This window comes from Hyperolius riggenbachi, chromosome 1, assembly GCF_040937935.1.
Source record: "Hyperolius riggenbachi isolate aHypRig1 chromosome 1, aHypRig1.pri, whole genome shotgun sequence".
NCBI lineage: Eukaryota > Metazoa > Chordata > Amphibia > Anura > Hyperoliidae > Hyperolius > Hyperolius riggenbachi.
Window position 1 is genome coordinate 660,155,252 of NC_090646.1, and position 20,795 is coordinate 660,176,046.

Consider the following 20,795-nt stretch of genomic DNA (forward strand, 5'->3'; position numbering starts at 1 on the left):
GGGAATGGTGATTTCTGCATAGATGACACTCTGGGGTACTGTCAATTTTGGATGACTGTATGGGCACTTTAAAGTCGACGAAAATGTTTTTATTGTATGCTATGCCAGACTATCTGCTTTGAATTGAACTTGTGTCTAGCCATTTACAGTGGATCCGAGATGAAAAACGAACTATAACAAGTAACTTGTCTATACAGTATATCTTATCTAAAGTTTAGATAGTTTACACAGCAAATCTAGCTGCAAACAGCTTCAACAGTATATGATTATTTCTTCCTGTGATACAATGAGAGCAGCCATGTTCTGCTTGTAAACATTACATGGGCAGCACAGTGGCGTAGTGGTTAGCTCTCTCGCCTTGCAGCGCTGGGTCCCTGGTTCGAATCCCAGCCAGGGCACTATCTGCAAAGAGTTTGTATGTTCTCTCCGTGTCTGCGTGGCTTTCCTCCGGGCACTCCGGTTTCCTTCCACACTCCAAAAACATATGGATAAGTTAATTGGCTCCCCCTAAATTGGCCCTAGACTACAGTACTTACACTACATAATATAGACATATGGCAATGGTAGGGATTAGATTGTGAGCTCCTTTGAGGGACAGTTAGCGACAAGACAAAATATATATATACACTGTACAGCGCTGCGTAATGTGTCGGCGCTATATAAATACTAAATAATAATAAATAATAATAATAATTACACACAGGCAAGCTGCTCTGCATCTCCAGCCCTCAGCCTGTGAAAACTTCACTCCCCTCTCCGCTTTTTAAAAAAAAAAAAACTTTATTTGGTGTGCTTTGGAAGAGGGGTAGTCGTATACGGCGAGTATATCCCAAAATCGATATTTTAACTGGAAAAGTTGGGGGATCGTCTTATACACCCGGTCGGCTTATACGCCAGAATATACGGTAATTATTTTGGCTTTAGACTCTTTAATATTGCATCTTTCCCCACGATTGTATAAATCCCTACTGTCTGTATTGCCACAAACTTTCCTGGTTACAGCATTGTTGTTTTTTCCGCAGGTTTGGAAACCAAACTGACCCCCTTTGTACAGCCCAGCAAATCGCCCAAAAAGGATGAGGATGAGATAAACATTGCGTCATCAGGCAGCGAGGTGGAGATAGTCGGTGTGCAGGAACAAGCGAGGTACGTCACAAACATTTCATCTGTGTGCGGAACCAGCAGCACCATCTGCCACCATGCTCTGTATGTCACAAGTGCCCACATGACCCACAGCAGCCAATCAGATTCTGCCCCTCGTAGGGTACATGGCTAGCTTTCTCGCCTTGCACTGCTGGGGTCCCAGGCTTTAAAGAGACTCTGTAACAATTTTTTCAGCCTTAGTTCTTCTATCCTATAAGTTCCTATGCCTTTTCTAATCTGCTCTGGCTTACTGCAGTCTTTCCTAACTGCACTGTCTCTGTAATAAATCAATGTATCTTTACTCTGTCCTGTTTGTCGGGCTAAAGCTTGATTGTGTGGAATGTGCAGGGCTGCTTGTGATTGGTAGAAGCGATACACACCCTCTGCAGGCCACCTGCATACTCTGAATGACTCATACACTATGCTTAGTTGAGCCTATTAGAAGCTGGTTAGTTTGTTTGTAAACACTGCCTAAAACTGTTAATTACAAGCCAGGATTGCAGCAGAGAGTGGCAGAAACAGCACAGAGGGGCACAGGAGAAAATAATGAATAGAATGGTATGCTTTTTAGTGTAAGAATATTAGAGTACAGATTCTCTTTAACCCTGGCCAGTTATTTGGCATGCCAGATCTTAGTGGGACACCTGTACATGCCAGATTCTCAGCCGAGACGGTGCTGGTTGGCCTCAAATGAATTCTTTCTAGTGTGTATGAAACTTAAAGGGGAACTTCAGCCTAAACATACATACTGTCATTAAGTTACATTAGTTATCTCAATTAAAATAGATAATAGGTAATATAATCTCTTACCCACCCTGTTTCAAAAGAACAGGCAAATGTTTGTGATTTCATGGGGGCAGCCATCTTTTTGGTTGAAAGGAGGTGACAGGGAGCATGAGACACAATTACAACTGTCCTGTGTCCTGATCACCTCCTGATCACCACTGAACTTAAAGTGATGGTCCAAGCATAAAAAAATAAAAATAAAGATCCACTTACCTGGGGCTTCCTCTAGCCTCTTGCAGCCGTCCTGCACCCTCGCCGCAGCTCCGGTGGATCCTGGTCTCCTCCACTGGCAAAGCAGACCTAGCCAGGTCGGGTTACGGGTCGGCTGCTGCTGCGTTCCACGGCGCGGGTCACGTGGTCTCGCTGACGTCAATAGAACGGTACTGCGCAGGCGCAGTAGTTCTGCGTCTGCGCAGTACCGTCCTATTGACGTCAGCGAGACCACGTGACCTGCACCGGGGAACGCAGCAGCTGCCGACCCGGAATCCGACCTGGCTAGGTCGGCTTTGCCAGTGGAGGAGGCCAGGAGCCACCGGAGCTGCGGTGAGGGCGCAGGACGGCTGCAAGAGGCTGGAGGAAGCCCCAGGTAAGTGGATCTTTATTTATTTTTATGCTTGGATGTTTCCTTTAATCAGAGGAAGGTGAGAAATGTATTTTATATCAATCTGGAGTCCATCTTTTTAACAGCACAACCAAAATATTTTTATTTTCCACTTTGAGATGATTGTTTTTGTGTATTTTTCATTCCTTCATCAGGTATGTCCATCCTCGGGGCGGAGTAATACAGAGAGTATCGTCATGGAAGCACTCGGCCAGCCCCCAGAATCACAGCTCACACCAAACGCCATCATGGACAAGTGCAACTCCCCAGCAGAACTGGACTGCCCCCCAAGAAGTAGTTGATCTAACTCTGGAGGAAGAGTCTATGCGCAGATATTTACTGTAAAATCTCCGCCTCCCTACCACCCCCATCCTCCCCCTCTGGTTTCTGTTCCTGCAATGCTTCCTCCGGCACAATACTTCCTGCGAGGTCACGTCCTGTCCACCGGGAGTCCAGGAGTTTCATATCCTTGCAGTTTGGCGAGCCATGCATTAGAAAGCACACTTGTAACTTTCAGTTTATCCCCCGAGGCCCAGCCGTGTCCATTTTCTGTTTTTAAGGTAACCGCCCCTTTGCCCCTTTAAGATATCCATTTTGAATTTTCTACTATGGGGCAAAGCACCTTTCTGTTTTTCTTCCCTTATTATCGCTAATTTAATTGTATTGTTTGTTTGAAGAAAAAAAACACCACGATAATATATGCATAAGTATTTATAATGAATGGTTACAATGTAAAATCGATGAAGGCTGCTTCCTCAGCATACATACAATCAGCAGACAGATCGTGCTTGTTAGCCGCAGGGGTTTCCAGGTAGAAAACGATCACTGTTGCACAAGGCGTTAAACTTACTTCCTCTGGACGGCCATGGGATTGACGGCCATGTTTGGATATAAATGGTTGCCTGCAGTAGGTGGTAAAACTTTAAGCCTAAAAAAAATTCAGGCACGTTTCTTTTCTTCTTCTTTTTTAGCCTTTAATAGAACTTTAAATTAGTTTTGCATTTTGGAAAAAAAATCTGCTGCTACATTTATAAAGCAACATATTCTCATCAGGAAGTTCCGGGTGAAGCCACACCTCCCTACCAGAGAGTGGCGGTTATGATAGGCTGTCTGTCAGCTGAAAGGCGTGGCTTCACCTGATGGCGCGATCTGTCTGCTCTCCTCCTGCTCATGTGATTAATCAGAGGGAGTGGTTCAGACCTCCTGAGAGTGAGCAGATAACTGTAGCAGTGAGGTAGAAGAGGTGAGATCTAGGAGTTGCTGTAGAAAGTGCTTTCCCTTTTTTATTTTGTAATAACCTCTGCTTTTTTATTTTATTTTATTTTTTTCCAATTTTTAGGCATAGTTATCTAAAATAATATTTTATGAATTGCCAGGAGATGAAATAATGAATTAGTGGGTGGTGCTCTACGACGCAGTGTCTCGTAGGCAGAACCCGGCCATTCCGCGAGATCTGAATACATAGACACTTTGGAAAGACTTTGCATACATACAGTATGAATTGGCCGCCGGTAGACTTGGGCACAGGATACAGTCGGTATATGGCTGATCCTGCTGCTGCACAAGTACCTGGTGGTATTAAATACTATTCTCCCTCCAGGTCCTCGTGGATGGTGGGAAATGATGTAATTCGGCTTCCAGCTATTGCTGGCAGCTGAATTACAGTGTTTTAAAAGTAACTTCAGCTTCGTCTTACTTCAGCTATAGCCGTAATTCCTATTACGGTCTATGGTGACGCCGGCTGCGCCCAAATCTCCTGCGCTGTAATTACAGCGCTCGGCAACTTCTGCGGCGGATAACTTTTCCAAACTTTTTTTTTAGATAAAAATTACTAATCTTGTTCTCTTTCACTGCCCGATATAGCGGGGAACTTCATGGATTCATTTTTTAATCTAAATTAGCCAAAAACCCACTTTTAGGTATTTATTTTCCTAATCATTATAATGTATTTATTATTTAGATTGAAGCCTACTCTTAGTTCCTTACTTTAGAAAGCCAATGGACTGCCCTGTGGATTGTTTCAGAAGGCCCGCTTCCTGGTCTATGCCCCTCCCCAGATGTTAACTGGGAGTGTCTTTTCTCATCTGCTTAGTATGTGGATGGTTCAGTCTCACGCACTGCTTCACCCACAACTCCACCCTACAAATCAGCCAGTAGAATGTGTTTCAAGTGCAAGTCTTGTACCCCCAGAGAAGGTCTCCCAGCAGGTGTCAAACACAAATGGACCTCGAGGAATCGGCCCTTCTCTCACGCTCTTTTCCACCACCGCCAACCCTAGACCACCACCCCCAAGCTCTCCACCACTAGCGATGAGTCTGTTTGGAACTGGGCCCCAACAAAGTCCTCAATCAAGTCCTTTTAGTAAAAGAGGTTTTATTTTTTTAATTATCTAAGGTGATTTTCTTTCTAATCATCCTAAGCCTTTTCGTTTTAATCTAGTTTCCATATTTCTACTGGGGAGGTGTTCCAAACTTTGTTTGGAGTCAAAACTCCATCTTGACTTCAGATGATCTCCATCAGTCACCTCCTCTTCTGAGTTCCACAATACCTATCACTAGTTTCCCATGAGATGTTAGTCTGTTTTCCCTTGTTTTACTTCCACAGCCAGCTCTGGTGGACTTTTAGCCCTGAACATCCTGAAATGAGATGATTGACCTCCCACAAGTCATGTTCCTGAATGGTAGGAACACTGTTGCTCACTCTAAGAGCTGCTACATAGCCCGGGAAGAAAGCCTTGCTTATCATATACTAACTTAGCCTTTGATGACCTCATACTTTGACGCAGACCTTTGGTCTCTTTCCTGTACTTGACTCCTTTGATCTCAAGAGCTTCCTGATGGTCCCTGGCAGACCTCTCTGGAGACAATACCGTGTTTTCGTAGCTTTGTCGCGTACAAAGTGGAAATTGTGAAAATGCCAGGATGTCCCAAACAAAGGTACCTCCAAGTTATATCAGTTATCCTTCTAAATCTGTAAATGCCCCCTTCCCTTGCTTATACAGAAATATGCTTTGAAATATGGATGAAAACAAAATTGCTGTTAGTGGAAAGTAAGTTTAAATGCACTCATGGAAGCTATTTTTCACACCTGCTTTAGGTTAGTGGGAAAGTGAAAATGTTAGACATTAGCATAGGCCTTGACTACCTGACCCTCAGGGTTTATCCACTTCTGGCCTGCTGTGTTGTCATTGATAAACAGCTTCTGTTGGGCAGTGTGTTGTGTTTAAAGATGGCATTATTGTCAGTTAAGCTGCAGTGCATGTAAGCTGTCTTTCTGCTTATCGCCTGACACGTTGGAGTATGTGAATGAAGGTCAAGCACTTTTTTAAAACGATAAATAGCAAATATTCTTCATGCCAGGTCCAGTGACACCTCAAAGAGTTCCCCTTTAAGGATCAGCCATTTTATTCTTTCTTGCTTCTCTAAATGACTAAAACAGCTACAGCTAGGAACCCAACTCCTGATGCTCCTTGTAAGGAGTGTCCTTAGTAGTCATGATAAGCCCTGCCCCCCCCCACAATCTCAAAGCCTCACCATTGGTTAGTGCTCCTGTTGTGAGACAGGGGACACAGGAAGGGGTTGGGCTTGTGGAATAAGGGGTGGAGCTAACAGTAATTACAAAAGATGGCCATGATTTGTCTTATTTGAACATCTCGAGGTTTGAGAGTTGAACGACAGTCTACAAATGAATTATCGGCATATGACCCCTCTAGGACAAGGCACCTCTGCTGGCAGCTGTGAAAGTATAAACAGTGATGATGGGACACTTTAAAAACTCTTAGAAAAAAAAAAAACAAGTTTAAGACTTTAGTCATGTTAAGTTTGTAAATTCAGAAAAGTCGGCGATAAATGGGACGCATGCTCCCTATCAGCCACCAAACAGCAATAGATTTCCCAGAAGACTTTGTCCAAAGCTCATCACACCTTCGTAACTCCCTCTGCTGATGTTTATAGCCATGCCACACCCACTGCGTGCATAACCATGCCACACCCACTGCGTGCATAGCCATGCCACACCCACTGCGTGCATAACCATGCCACACCTACTGCGTGCATAGCCATGCCACACCCACTGCGTGCATAGCCATGCCACACCCACTGCGTTTATAGCCATGCCACACCCACTGCATTCATAGCCATGCCACACCCATTGCATCTCATTTCATTATCAAGCAATAAAATAGATTTCCTCCTATAACAACGCAGACGTGTTTTGAACACCCTTCCGTCCCCACAAATATATTTCAGAAATTTCTTCACAACTCCTACTCTTCGGGGGGTGTTACTGCTGCATAGATCCCAAAGTCCAAACATTTCATTGGTCAGTAGAAGACAGCTGCAGGAGGCGTGGCCAGTCCTTTTCCCTGCAGAGTCGAAATTTAGCGCATCATACATTACAAACAGCTTCTTTTTATATTTCCTTATTGTGGACCTTACCTATCGGTCGTAGGTAGTGGAGCAAGCCATATTGTATGCTATTACATTGTTCAGCCTTGTCCTCTGAAACATGATGACTCTGAAGTAAACCGGAGCAATATGAACAGAACAAATGCTGAAAAAGGGCATAACCAGATGTATCCTTCACTGAAAAATGCTATTCTTTGTTCCATAGCTGATTACTTTTGTTAAGAGTGTCAGGAGGAAGTCTCCCAGTGTCAAGAGGAAATCCCTCCCCTCTGACCTGTAAAGCTTTCTTATTGGTCTAGTACTGTGGTGGACGGCATCACTGACCAACAGGGAAGCTCAGAATATCAGCTAGTTCACTTCTTTTTTTCAATTAACTTACGTTTGTAGTCTCTGGAACTGTGGGTCACAATCATCTGTTCGGTTTATATTGCAGACGGTCACTTCAGTGTTAAATTAATGCCAAATTGATGGCTAAAAATAAATACAAGTTCAACACTGCCCTTTATGTCTTCTCTGCCAGAGCTGTCGTCTTCCATAGTTTAACCCGGCCTCCTCCTCCATAACTCCTAACGATCACATTAGAGCTCTGAAAGGAAACACGAGGTGAAAATACACTGATGAGATAAACAGTTGTATCTATCCTCCTGCTCCTAAAATTTTATTTTATATTGAAATCCTCTTTTTAAATTTTTACTGTTTCATTGTCTCTGCTCACTGACACATTCATTGAAGTATGTCAGAGCCCAAATCTATGAACTATTGACCCATTTTATCTTTTTCCTGCTCCCAGAAGTCATTTTCTGCCAGGAAAGTGTTTTATGGCTGCAATTACTTATCAGTGAAGGTTACGCTGTAATCTGACACAGACAGATACTGACACTTGTATACCTGATTTTTAACTCTTTTAATCAGAGAAATAAAAGAAGGAACATGTGTCTTATCTCCTCATATCACCTTGTGTATCCTTGAATGCAGTTCCTCTCACACATCTGACTGGAGACAGCTCCCCACTAGGTGGCGCACTCCAGATGTGTAGGAGGACCTACAATCAGATCTTTGAATGACAAGTAACTACCACATAGGGGAGGAGGACGCCACACAACCACACAGCATGCACATGGCAGCTCTGGTAAGATATGCAGGGTAGTCCGCACTAGCCCAGCTGTTTGTCTTTATAAGTTAGGCTGTTATGCTCAACTCCAGGCAATGTGTAGGGAGGGGGAAGGACTCGGAACCACTGCTAACTTTTACCACTGTCTGTGCTCCTGTTCTGGAGAACTCCACTCGTAAATCCAGGCCTGTGTAATGAGGAAATGGACAGCAGCAATTAAAAGGTTTCTACCACCCAGTGGTCATCTGACAGTACACCGACTTTATTGCGTGTCTGAAGCACTAAAAAGACACTGAAGCGGAAAAAATGATGCTATAATGAATCGGTTGTGTAGTACGGATAATTAGTGGAACATTAGTAGCAAAGAAAATATTCTCATTTATGTGGTGTTTTTTTATAATATTGCATCATTCTCTAATATTTGCAGTTTACACACTACTCAGCATTCTAAATGATTTTACAGTGCAGGCAGGTGGACTTTTGACTTGTCCTCTGCAGGAAAACAAACAATACAGTGACTGACAGTTGAGATAACAAGCTTCAGAAGACAGAGCTCTCTGCAACTTTGAAAGTCCTGGAGCTCAATGGCTCTTTTGCCTAGATAACAACTGGAATTTCTTAACTCTTCCTGTACTGGAAACAGTATTAGACTTCTGTCTCTGCTGCTAATGATTTATTTCTTAGCTGTACTACACATACAAATCATTATATCATGAGTTTATTTTCGCTTTGTCTCTTTAAAGGATATCGAAGGCGAGTGAAAGAAGTTCAGTTTAACTCATCCGGGGCTTTCTTCCAGCCCCCGACACCCCACCCCTCCCCCCCCCACGATCTCTCAGGATCCTCGCTGTGGTTCCAATCACTTCCTGTGTACTGCTTCTCTGCAAGTCATGCATGCGCTGCCGTGGCTACGCACCTCCTCCTAGACTACGACCTGTGACCAGGAGTGTTCTGCACAAGTGCAGTTTAAGTGTTTACGAATTGTGCATGTGCAGAAAGCTCCCAGCTGTGGCAGCACGATTCAACAAGACGTAGCGTGACTTGCGCAGCGGCACACCGGAGTGATTGGAACCACGGCAGAGGGGGGCTGATAGATAGCGGTGGGCTGGAAGTGGCCCCAGGTGAGTTACACTGAACATCTCCCTCTCCTCAGATATCCTTTATAAGCACGGTTCAACTTTTGAACGCGATCTGGAGGTCACTTCCTGATTTGAACTCATTGGCTGGCTGGGCGAGACCACTCGGAACGCAAGGTGACTCCTGTGAGTCCGAAACATGTCAGCTCCATGACTGTATCAATAAAGTTGGGACTCGATTGAACACAAGATTTTGTGCGGAACTTTTTCCGTTTTTTCTGAACGCAAGGCTTACACTGCGACTTGAACAGGAAGTCCTTCCCGACAGGAACACAGACAGCCATAACAGCAGAAAGAGTTCCAAACCCCTCCCCTCTCCATCCACAACCAAAATGTTTCAACCTGAACTGGGCATTAAAAACTAGCTTTTATTTTTAATGGTGGCATAGTCACGTTAGGGAATGTATAGTGCTTTGACTTTGTGTTACTTGTTAATTATGTTTAGGAGTACATGTTTTTTTTTTGTTTATTTTCCCATCAGGAAAACATTAAGCAATTTCATTCATTGTTATTTTCACTACAGTTCCTCTTTAAATAACACAATAGAGAATAGGACTTTCACGCTAGAGTGACCGTCGGGGCTCTGTGTAATCTAGTGTGCGTACAAATCACACACACACAGATCTGGAGTGCTGCTTTATTTCTGCTGAGCACATTTTTCCCCTCCTGCTGTCTGTACAGCATTCAGCCGTCTGAGTGATTGACTCTCAGTCCCAGTGGGTGACGATCTTTGTGCATTTGTACGCGCCGCAACTGCGCATAGGTGCCCAGTAACGGTACAATATTTTCCTCAAATGCGTTCAGCCGATCAGATTTTTACAATACAATGACTATAGAGACTATAGCAGTCCCAGTAACTGTACATTAGTTGTGGGTGGAGTACAAGGAGTAGAATCTGACTCCTCCTCCATTCTTAAGTTGGGTACGCACGTCAGATAAAAGTCTTTGGAAAACGAGGAATAAATCTTGCCTAGGTTTGGCAGGAAGGTTTGAACATCAGATCGTTCTAACGATGCTGTACGCATGCGATCAGTGACCCCACGCATGCGCCCTGCACACAGAAGTTACCAAATATCTGGTGATCTCATACCCAACTTGTGTAACGAAAAATCATCGTCAGACAATTTAATTGAAGGATTGAGAGACAGATATCTTTGGTCACCCTCTTTGGAGGTCTTTTGCAAACTATTTTGTAACGGTTATCAGCAGATCGTTTGGTGTTCATCCTTTTTCAAAAAACTTGTATCTCACGTGTGTACGCAGCTTTATGGAGGCGGTGTGGCTTAATATTTTTGGCTATATAATCGGTGACGCCCTCGTATCTTTACCTATGTTGTATACAATTCATGTCCACCAAGGCTTTGCGATGACCTGCTTGCAAGTTTAGCTTCTGAGTCCCGCCCACAATTCACTGTTCCCGTTAACCACGGAGGTCCCTTTTAAGAACCCACATGGGTTTTCGTAAATAATCTTCGTTTCTTTCTGGCTTTGCTGCACAACTCCTTAAAGCACACAATTTCTTCCTCTAAATAAATACTGAAAACCTAATGACTGCCAAGCAATGCCAAAGGCAGTCATTACATCAATATTCTATCAATGTCAAACCTTGCGATTGCCCCGGTGCCTCCTCACGGGCACAAAATGGCCGACATCCGGTTTATCTGGTCGAGAGCTTGTACACAAGCACATGTAGATACAGGTTCACCTGACGCTAGGCTTCCTATGATCTGTGCACTGTTTTATTTTTTTATTTCTATTTTCAGTTGATTATGTATTTTAGTCTTTTGCTGTTTTAATTTTATTTAAGACACTACTTTGTATTCCTTTTAACCGATTTTATGTTGTTCAGACTAGCTAACACAATCACTGGATGGATGTATGTGGGGGATTTTAAAGGAAAACAAGAAATGTCTAGCTTTAAGTTGTTTTGTTTTTTTCCCTCCCACTTTTTATTTTATTTTATTATTCAAATATTATTATTTTTATTTTTTTTCATTTTAAGAAATCAAATTTTGTGAAGCTGTTGTTTGGTTTAAAGGTGAATGCACTCATCAGCTGTTGAGGTGTTAAAGAGTACCTGTCCCCGCACACTGTAGTCGCAGCCGAGTAGAGAGCTGTTACCCTCGTTGTTCGGAACATCTCAGCTAAGAGTTTGTGTTATAGGGTGATATGGCCCAGAGGAAGCGGAATTGGGGTCAGAGAAAGGCAGAACCGGGCGTGTTCATGTGAGGCAATGGAGATGGAGATAGTTAAAGTGTACCCAAGACTCCAGGGGCTCAACTAATAATCATGGGGCCGTCCGGCAACACTTTGATGGGGCCTCCCCCAATGATCACATCCCCTTCCCCTGGTGACCCTCACAGCCTGGGGGCCCATCTCACAAGGGTCATAAAACACGGGTGACCATCATAATCTTCACACCTGTAACAAGCGTAGCCACAAATACACAAGATCTGGAGTATTGGAGGGAGGGAAGGTTAGTAGTTGGGGCCCCCCCAGGCCTCTGGGCCCCTCTCCATCGCAGGGGTAGTTACTCCTCAGCCCAAGAACTCGCAAAGTAGAAAAAGTAAGTTCTTTGCCTAAGAAGAGAGAAGCCTCTGGATCCTATAGAAGCTTGCCACGCCACCCTTCGGTCCCCTGTTGCCGAGAGCGGGCCCTTCAAAGATGACTGACAAGGGCTTGTTGGTGATCACATCAGGCAGCGCTCCTCTTCAGTGCACGGCCTTGCTTGTGCCAAAAGAGGAGCACGACCCTGATGTTAAGGAAGGTCACGGCATTGGAGGACGGCGTGGGAAACCTCTGGAGGATCCACAGGCTTTTACTTTCTTAACTTTGCGTTAAACGTCGATGTTTCCTTTTAGCGGAATTCTGCCCATCGCCTTGCGATGATCTGGAGATCTCCTTCTGATGGTCTTCACAGTGTCTTCAGTCTTGGAATGTCTGGGTTGTGACATCACTTGTTTGGCTGCTGTGCTTCCCGATCAGGAAATTCTATCTGTAGACTCCTATCTACAGTACCTACTATCTTTAGCAGGAAGTGATCTGGACTGGCGAGGGCATATGATGTCACATCCTGGGAATTTCAAGACATAGAGAAGACATTCTGAAGGCTTCAAGCAAAGGTAGTGTGACTACCAGCTCTGAACATTCCTCCAGCCGTATTGATATCTGGTGGCTTTAGAACTCAAGTTCAGGACCATTTTTTATAATGCCACCTATAGAGGGAGATGCAATTATAATAAGATTTCATTTAAAATGTATTCCAAAACCATTAAGTTTTGCCATATAAAATGGCAAAGTTTTTGCTGCATTTCATGGTGGTGGCTGCAAGGTCTTCTCAGCAAACAGCAAAGACGCCTCCGGGCAATCCCTGCTTCAGCATTCAGAGATGTCACATGTGTCTGCAAGTGGCACAGTCCATACCATGGGGAGGGGGGTGCACTGCAGTCCAGTCGCAGCCACACCTCCCTAGAGACTAACAGCCAATAGAAAGTGTGCTTGCATTCTCTATGAAATGCAATTGTAAAACATGATCCTGAACTAGGGCTTTAAGTGTCCATTTTCCTCACACACTCTGGGCTTGATGGTGGATGGAGTTTTCATTTCAGATACCCAGTCAACCTCATAAGAATTTTTTAAAAATGTCGAAATAGGGTATTTGATGCAAAAATGGGCAACGCAGAGATTTTTCTTTGTGGCTGTAGATCCTTTGGAGAGGCTGGCCAACCACAGCAACCCATCAGTCATTCTTATTAGTTTTAAACCTTGAACCGTCTGCATGAAAGATGGGACATTTTCAGGAGTGGGTTAGCAGAGGCCTTACACACCCCTTCGTACTAAAAACCCTCTGCTGAGCGACTTCAGTCCACGTTTCCGGGCTAGGCAGTTGCCTACGGCTCTTTCACACTATACGTTTAGAAAACGCATAGCACTCATAGATGAAAAACTCCCACCCAGATCTTTGTGAGTTCATCACCCAAACATTTCAAACGTGTAACACATCTACATATCTAGTATCTGGCAAAACAGGGACAACGCAAGGCTCAGTGTGGGGCTACTATGAAAGGGGATGGTTTCCTTGCACTCTTAAAGTACACCTGAACTGAGAGTTATATGGAAGCTGCCATATTCATTTCCTTTTTAACCACTTTGTCCTCCTTGACGTATAAAAACGTCAAGGAGGACATGCGCGTTCCCGCGGCCGATCGCGCGTGTGCACGCGCACTCCCGGCCGCGGATTAGTTAGCCTAGGAATCAATGTATTGGGCTATGGTGCCCGATCACCGATTAATCTCCCCCGCAGAAAAAGCGACAGCTTCTCTCGGAAGCTACGCTTTTTCTGACTCTATGTCCCTCTAAGCGTACAATGTGACGTCATGTAAACAAACTCAAGATTGCCATCTTGTGGCCAAAAAGTAAAACTACATCTAAAAGTAAAAAAACATTACAATACACAAATATTTCCCCAAATAAAACACTATTTATATCCCACCTTCCCAAAAATACCCACATAAAAGGTTTAATTAAAAAAAAATTACTATAAAATAAAAAAAAAAACACATAAATATTTACCTAAGAGTCTAAACTTTTTAAATATCTATGTAAAGATGAAATATTTCTATTTTTTTTTATAAGCTTGTAAATAGTGATGGATGCAAAACGGAAAAAATGCTCTTTTATTTCCAGATAAAATATTGTCGCCATACATTGTGATAGGGACATAATTTAAACGGTGAAATAACCGTGACAAATGGGCAAATACAATACATGAGTTTTAATTATGGAGCCATGTATTATTTTAAAACTATAATGGCCGAAAACTGAGAAATAATGAATTTTTTCAGTTTTTTTCTTATTCTTCCTGTTAAAATGCATTTACAGTAAGGTAGCTCTTAGCAAAATGTACCCCCCCAAAGAAAGCCTATTTGGTGGCGGAAAAAACAAGCTATAGATCAGTTCATTGTGATAAGTAGTGATAAAGTTATAGGCTAATGAATGGGAGGTGAACATTGCTCGGATGCATAAAGTGGAAACGACTGAGGGCTTAAATGGTTAACAATACCAGTTTCCTGGCACTCCTGCTGATCTCTTTGGCTGGAGTAGTGGCTGAATCACACACCTGAAACAAGCATGCAGCTAATCCAGTCTGACTTCAGTCAGAGCACCTGATCTGCATGCTTGTTGAGGGGCTGTGACTAAAAGTATTAGAGACACGGGATCAGCAGGAGAGTCAGGCAACTGGTATTATTTTAAAAGGAAAAATCCCTATTCTTCTCCATTGAGTTTCCCTTTAATACTCTTAGTCCCAGACTTTGAACAAGCATGCAGCAGATCTGGTGATTCTGATTGGATTAGCTGCATGCTTGTTTCAGATGTGTGATTCAGACACTACTGCAGCCAAAGAGATCAGCAGGACAACCGGGGATCTGGTATTGTTTAAAATAAATATGGCAGCCGCCATATACCTTTTACTTCAGGTGTGCTTAATATCAGGCCAGGCCTCATCTCATCGGGGTCACATGAGATCACAGTGAGGATAGCTTGAAGATGAGTACAGTGGAAGCAACCTACACACAGCAGCGATGAGAACGTTTGGTCATAAATCTACAGAGATATATTATTAAATAATTTGTCATGACAGGTGCGGCGTGTAACTACAGTACCATGACTGTCATTTTACCAACAAATCCTCACTATGACCTGATATGACCCAGGCTGGGAGCTGCACACAGGTTAGTTTGCCCACACAGGCTCTCCATCCTTGACTATGAAAATTCAAACAGGCGATTCTATTGCCCTCCGCTCAGTAATGTGACATAAGCAGTGACTCCTGTTTGAGTAAGGGTCCTTTTACACTTTGTCAGTTATAACTGAAAAGGACAACTGATGTGCAAGGAAATGTCCATGTTTCCCTATGGCCTCTCACACTATACACTGAAAAACTTAAGCTTTTTCACAGTGCACTGCAATGCAGAAAAAAAATTAACTCTTAAGTGTATAAGAGTTATCATACCAGGATGTAGTGATTGGTTGCTGTGGGTGGCAGAGCTCCTCCCCCTCCTGGATAAACCTATCAGTGTGCCGCGGATATGTACCGCCTATTTGCTGCGACAAATCAGATTGGGCAATGGCAATTGTGTGTTTTCTTTCTGTGTCTTCTTTTGTGTTGTTTTATTTTCCCTGAAATGTAGTTGTTGGGCTGCTTCTGTAAAGAGGACCAGTCACCGATGGGGCCGTGCAAAAATGGTATACTACTTATTACATCATTATTATCATTCAGATGTTTTTCAATTAAAGTGACTCTAAAGTAACATCAAGCAACGTAAGGCCAGCGGGCAATGATTGGGACAATCTCGATTGTCCCAATTGCAAGCGGCATTCAATTGGTATGAAAACTGTGTTTATAATATAAAGTACATGATCAGAGGTGGGCTTCACTGAAAACTGCTCAGCAAACCGATTGTTCGGGAGAGGGAAAAGTTACTACCTTCTGTCCTTTTTATTGGTTCTTTAGTGTGACAGATGTCTTCTCTGACCAATAGGGAAGCCCAGTTCCACTTATATCTGATATATATACATAGATGTGACATGCAGTCTGTATCTTTACCACAAGTTGTTGCTCCTATATTAAGAATTGTCTGTCTGTGGGATACAATCCAATCAAAGATCGGTAAATGTCCATAAAATCTACACCATCTCTGAATTATTTGCTTCCTTTTGGCCAACGTTGTCCTGACAGCAGTTCTCTTTAGTCCAAACCCAGTACTGTTACCATAGTTACACAGTCTGTAGTCCAAACCCAGTACTGTTTCTATGGTTACACCGAAGTGCAATGTTAGCCCTTTTTTTTAATACAAAGGGCTCGATTCAGTAAACGGTGCTAACTCAGTTAGCACGCCTAAAGGCTTTGGGCGTGCTAACTAGGGTGCTAAGTAGTTAGCACATACAAACTACTTAGCACCGTAGTTAGCACATGCAAACTTAGCACCGTAGTTAGCACATGCAAACTTAGCACCGTAGTTAGCACATGCAAACTTAGCACCATAGTTAGCACATGCAAACTACTTAGCACCGTAGTTAGCACATGCAAACTTAGCACCATAGTTAGCACATGCAAACTACTTAGCACCGTAGTTAGGACATGCAAACTACTACTTAGCACCGTGCTAACTAGGGTGCTAAGCTCCATGGTTAGATACCCCTGGTCTTGCTAATTATGATCTTGTAAAAGATAGAATATTTGGAAATTTATATTCAATCTGAGCTCTATATTTTATGTTACGATCATTATATTTTTGTTAACAATACCTCTCATCTTCCACAGTGATAATTGATGCTGAAGCTACTGTTGGAAAAGATAGACGGCGCACTGCTACACTGCATATTCTGTCATATGTTCCTTTTCTTTGTTGAATAAACACTGATTTAAAAAAAAACAACTAGTGTGCTAAGTAGTTTACATGTGCTAACTACGGTGCTAAGTAGTTTACATGTGCTAACTACGGTGCTAAGAAGTTTACATGTGCTAACTAGGGTGCTAAGTAGTTTACATGTGCTAACTACGGTGCTAAGTAGTTTACATGTGCTAACTACGGTGCTAAGTAGTTTACATGTGCTAACTACGGTGCTAAGTAGTTTACATGTGCTAACTACGGTGCTAAGTAGTTTACATGTGCTAACTACGGTGCTAAGTAGTTTACATGTGCTAACTACGGTGCTAAGTAGTTTACATGTGCTAACTACGGTGCTAAGTAGTTTGCATGTGCTAACTACTTAGCACGTGCAAAGCATGTTAGCACATGCAAAGTGGCTTTTCACTGGCGTGCTAACACTTAGCACCCTTTTCTGAATCAAGCCCCAAGTGATATATAGATTTCCTGATGTGAGCATAATGTAATAAGAAGTATTCCATTTGTTACACAGCATTCATGTGACTGGTTCTCGCATCACTTCAGAATTTACCTTGTACATTTCTCACCACTTTTTGACTTTTTTGTGCCTCCCTTGATTTTGCAGCGATGCGCCGCAGCCAATCAGAACTTCTTCCAATAGTCTGACTGCGTGCACTAAGGTCCAGAGACCCGATTGGCTGTCGTTTGGCCCTGCACCATTGCCCTTTGCGCTCTGTTAAATAAAAACAATTTCACCCCCTTTTTTGTTTTAATTTTTTATTTGCGTATTTTTTTTTAAATCTTTTGTTTTACCTAGTTGTGTTTTTGTTTTTTCTCTTTTGGGGCAGGGAGGGGACGAAATAAGAGTGTTATTATAAATACATATATTTTTTGGTGCAAGACGAGACCTTTCTGTTTTTGAAAACAAGTCTGTAGAATAAAAAGTTACAATATTTTAAAACCGAATAAAATAGAGTGAATTATTTAAACAGTGTTGCGTGTTGTTATTTTCTCATTTTAGTGTGTGACGCAAGTTATATGCTGTGGTGAACACCGTGAAAGTGTTTTGTAGAAACAGGCACCTGTTAAGTATAAAATATATTACAAAAACTGTTTGAAAGGGGGGGGGGGGGACTGAGCTCCCCACAGAAGACTTGACAGACGAGTAAGATTAGCAACGATCGTTTATTTCACACTCCAAAAATTGCTGCCGCGCGTTTCGCAGGTTGACCATGAAACACGTTGCTGAAATTTTGGGAGTTTGAAATAAACGATGGAGACCTAAATTAGAGAGCAGGGGACCAGGACAGCAAATAACCTATTGCAAGGGGCCTTATAGAGAAAGGCCACTTTACTTACACATATACTGTATATATACACCAATTATAAAAATGAATATACATTTCTGCATGCACCATGTCAGTGTGAATAATAGCGGCAGTACAAACGTTTACTGACTCTTGGGTGCATGCAAAAAGTATATTAAATCTACAGTCTCAATTTACGACCTCTTCAAACATAAGCGCCTGGTAGAGGAGACTTTTTATGGGAGTTTGTGATATTTATGTTTGCTAATTATTGATGTGTTTTTTGTAAATTTTTGCATGCACCTAAGAGTCAGTCAACTTTTGCACTGCCGTTAACATAAACAATGGTTATTAGTTTTTAATCTCTTGAGACTTCTGTGGGTAGGTAAGTCCACCTCCCCCCCCCCCCCCCCCCTCCTTTTTTTAAACTGTTATTATCATATTTTACACTTTACTGGCACCTCTGTTTCTACAAAGTACTGCTACCCACCCTGATGGGAGGGTTTTTTCCCACTTTTTTCCTGCCTATGGAGAGCGACTTCTTAAACCTGGTTGGGAACAGGAGAAATTCCCTACCTGCTTATCCAGTGGTTGCCTTGGAAGGAAACCACTCTTGTTTTTCTCATTATTACAACATCATCTCACTACACCATAGTGGGCTCTTCACTGTCCTCCCTTTGTTTCTACTGTGAAAGTACTGGCAGTATACACACAAGATCACCACTTTCTTCTCTCAGGCCTCTTTCACATGGGAGGAGGAAGGCTGATGAATTCACCACCGGTCAGCTGCTCCTGTGCACTGGCCAGGCGCTTACTAGCATTCGGTACCGGCGGTAAAGAGGCGCCCCCTCTGGCCGTGCTCAGATTTTAAGGGTTAACACCCCCATATGTCAAGCACTGCTATTTGGCTGCATTTAAATTGCACTAAAATGGCGCTCGTGGGCTGACAAGCTCATGGTTCAGTCGTCAAGGTAGTAAAATGGCTGCCACTGAGTGGCACTGTTAAGAAATAAAAATATTACGTAGCCACATTTGGGGTTGTTGTAGGGGCGCTTATGCCGGATCTGGTCTGGCACGGTGTCACCCTATGTGGATGAAATTGTTTTACAAAGTCTGTCACTCTGATTTTCAGTTCCATGCTGCGCCACATAATTACGATATTACGCTGGCACTCGTGCGAGGGGGTGGAGTTATGGCGAGCAAGCTGGTTTTTGCCCCGCACCCTCCCCTGATGCCGGGTCTAGAACGAGGAGGTACAGACCCCCTGGAAGCCAGTAGCAGCTTTTATGCAATTACCCGGGTCTCCCCAACACCCCATAAAAAACTAGTACTGGGGAGGACGTGGGTGATTGCGAAAAGGGATGAGAAAGGGTTGATGAACTAATCTGAAGGAGTTCTGGAAACGGGCCACATGACCAGCCATGTGGAGTCTGCAAAAAGGTACGTGGATATGTTACGGCCAGTACCTGAAGTTTGGCCACTTCAGGTTCTGGCCGGTCAATGTGCGAAGTGGCCGCGGCGGTGCTGCCAATGTTAGAAATGAAATGATTCCAGTAAGATTAATGTATTTTCCGGCCGTCTCTATGCGGCCAAATGTTTCAAAAAGTGAGTTCATTTAATGAAATTAAGCTGGCAGATTCAGCTTTCTCTCCTCCCCCTGCCTTTCTCTCCTACGGGCAGCCGGTGGGGACATGCATGTCCCCGAGAGTCGTTCGTCGCGCCAGGGCAGCAGAGTGGGGAGGCTGCAGATATTGCTTCTGCCAGCACCCGCTCTGCAAGAGCAGGATTCCCTGCTGCGACGAACGACTCTGGGGGGACGAGCATGTCCCCGCTGGCTGCCCAGTATTGTATAGGAGAGAGGCAGGGGGGAGGAGAGAGAGCTGAAGCCGGCGGCTTTATTTGTTACATTGCCGCCGGCTTAATTTCATTAAATGAACTCACTTTTTGAAACATTTGGCCGCAGCGAGACGGCCAGAAAATACATTAATCTTACTGGAATCATTTCATTTCTAACATTGGCCGCACCGACGCGGGCACTTCGCACATTGACCGGCCAGAACCCGAAGTGGCCGACCAAAACGCAAAGCAGCCAAACTTCGGGTACTGGCCGTAACAGATATATTTTTTCTTCAAATGTAGCCTATTAAAGGACCTTTTCCACTACAAGCACAATCGCACTGTTTGCGATAGCATATGCTGTCTTTTACGCTCAGCGCAATTGCGCAGTATAGCCACCGGGAATGGAGCACGATCACAACGAGAATTGTGCAAGCTTACGATGGATGTTCGGTAAAAAAAAAAATACGACGTGCACTAATGGGAAAGGAGCACCACGATTGACATATAAAGCGCAGTGCTCACACGATCGGCAAAACGGTTGTGGTCCACTTTTTGAAGTAGATTGCAGCCATTGGTAAAGGGCCCGTAAAGGACAACTGAAGCGAGAGAGATACGGAGGCTGCCATATTTCTTTCCTTTTAAGCAATACCAGTTGCCTGGCTGTCCAGCCATAGATGAAGTGTTAGGCCCAGTGCACAACAATAACCTCTAGCAGATCTGCAAGACGCCAGAGGTTTTTGAAGCAGATTTTAGAGCGATTCTAGGCATGTTAGAGAGGTTTTCTACACACGCCTAGCGTTTTTTGGTGCGACTTTGTGTAGCAGATTTCATATATTGTTACAGTAAAGCTGTTACTGAACAGCTTCTGTATCAAAAACGCCTGGAAAACCGCTCTGATCTAGTGTTTATCAGAGCCGTTTTCCACTTTCTTATACTTTAACAATGAGGCAGAAACGCCTCCGAAATCTAAAAAATGCTGCAGCCCCCGAGTTTGCGTTTGGGGGAAAAACTAACCGCTCTTGTGTGCACCAGCCCATTAACATACATTAGCCAAGCGGTTTTCAAACCACTAGCG

The 20,795-nt window shown here is 43.5% G+C and overlaps 1 protein-coding gene across 1 annotated transcript in view; it reads left to right on the plus strand.

Moving 5' to 3' along the window:
* Positions 1-17,563, plus strand: part of ARK2N (arkadia (RNF111) N-terminal like PKA signaling regulator 2N) — a 144,493-nt gene extending 126,930 nt beyond the window's left edge. Inside the window, exons 4-5 of the mRNA XM_068252248.1 lie at positions 1,023-1,146; positions 2,686-17,563. Coding sequence (XP_068108349.1) covers positions 1,023-1,146; positions 2,686-2,875 — 314 coding nt within the window. The 3' untranslated portion in view covers positions 2,876-17,563. The remainder of the gene's footprint in view (positions 1-1,022; positions 1,147-2,685) is intronic.
* Positions 17,564-20,795: the final 3,232 nt, after the last annotated feature.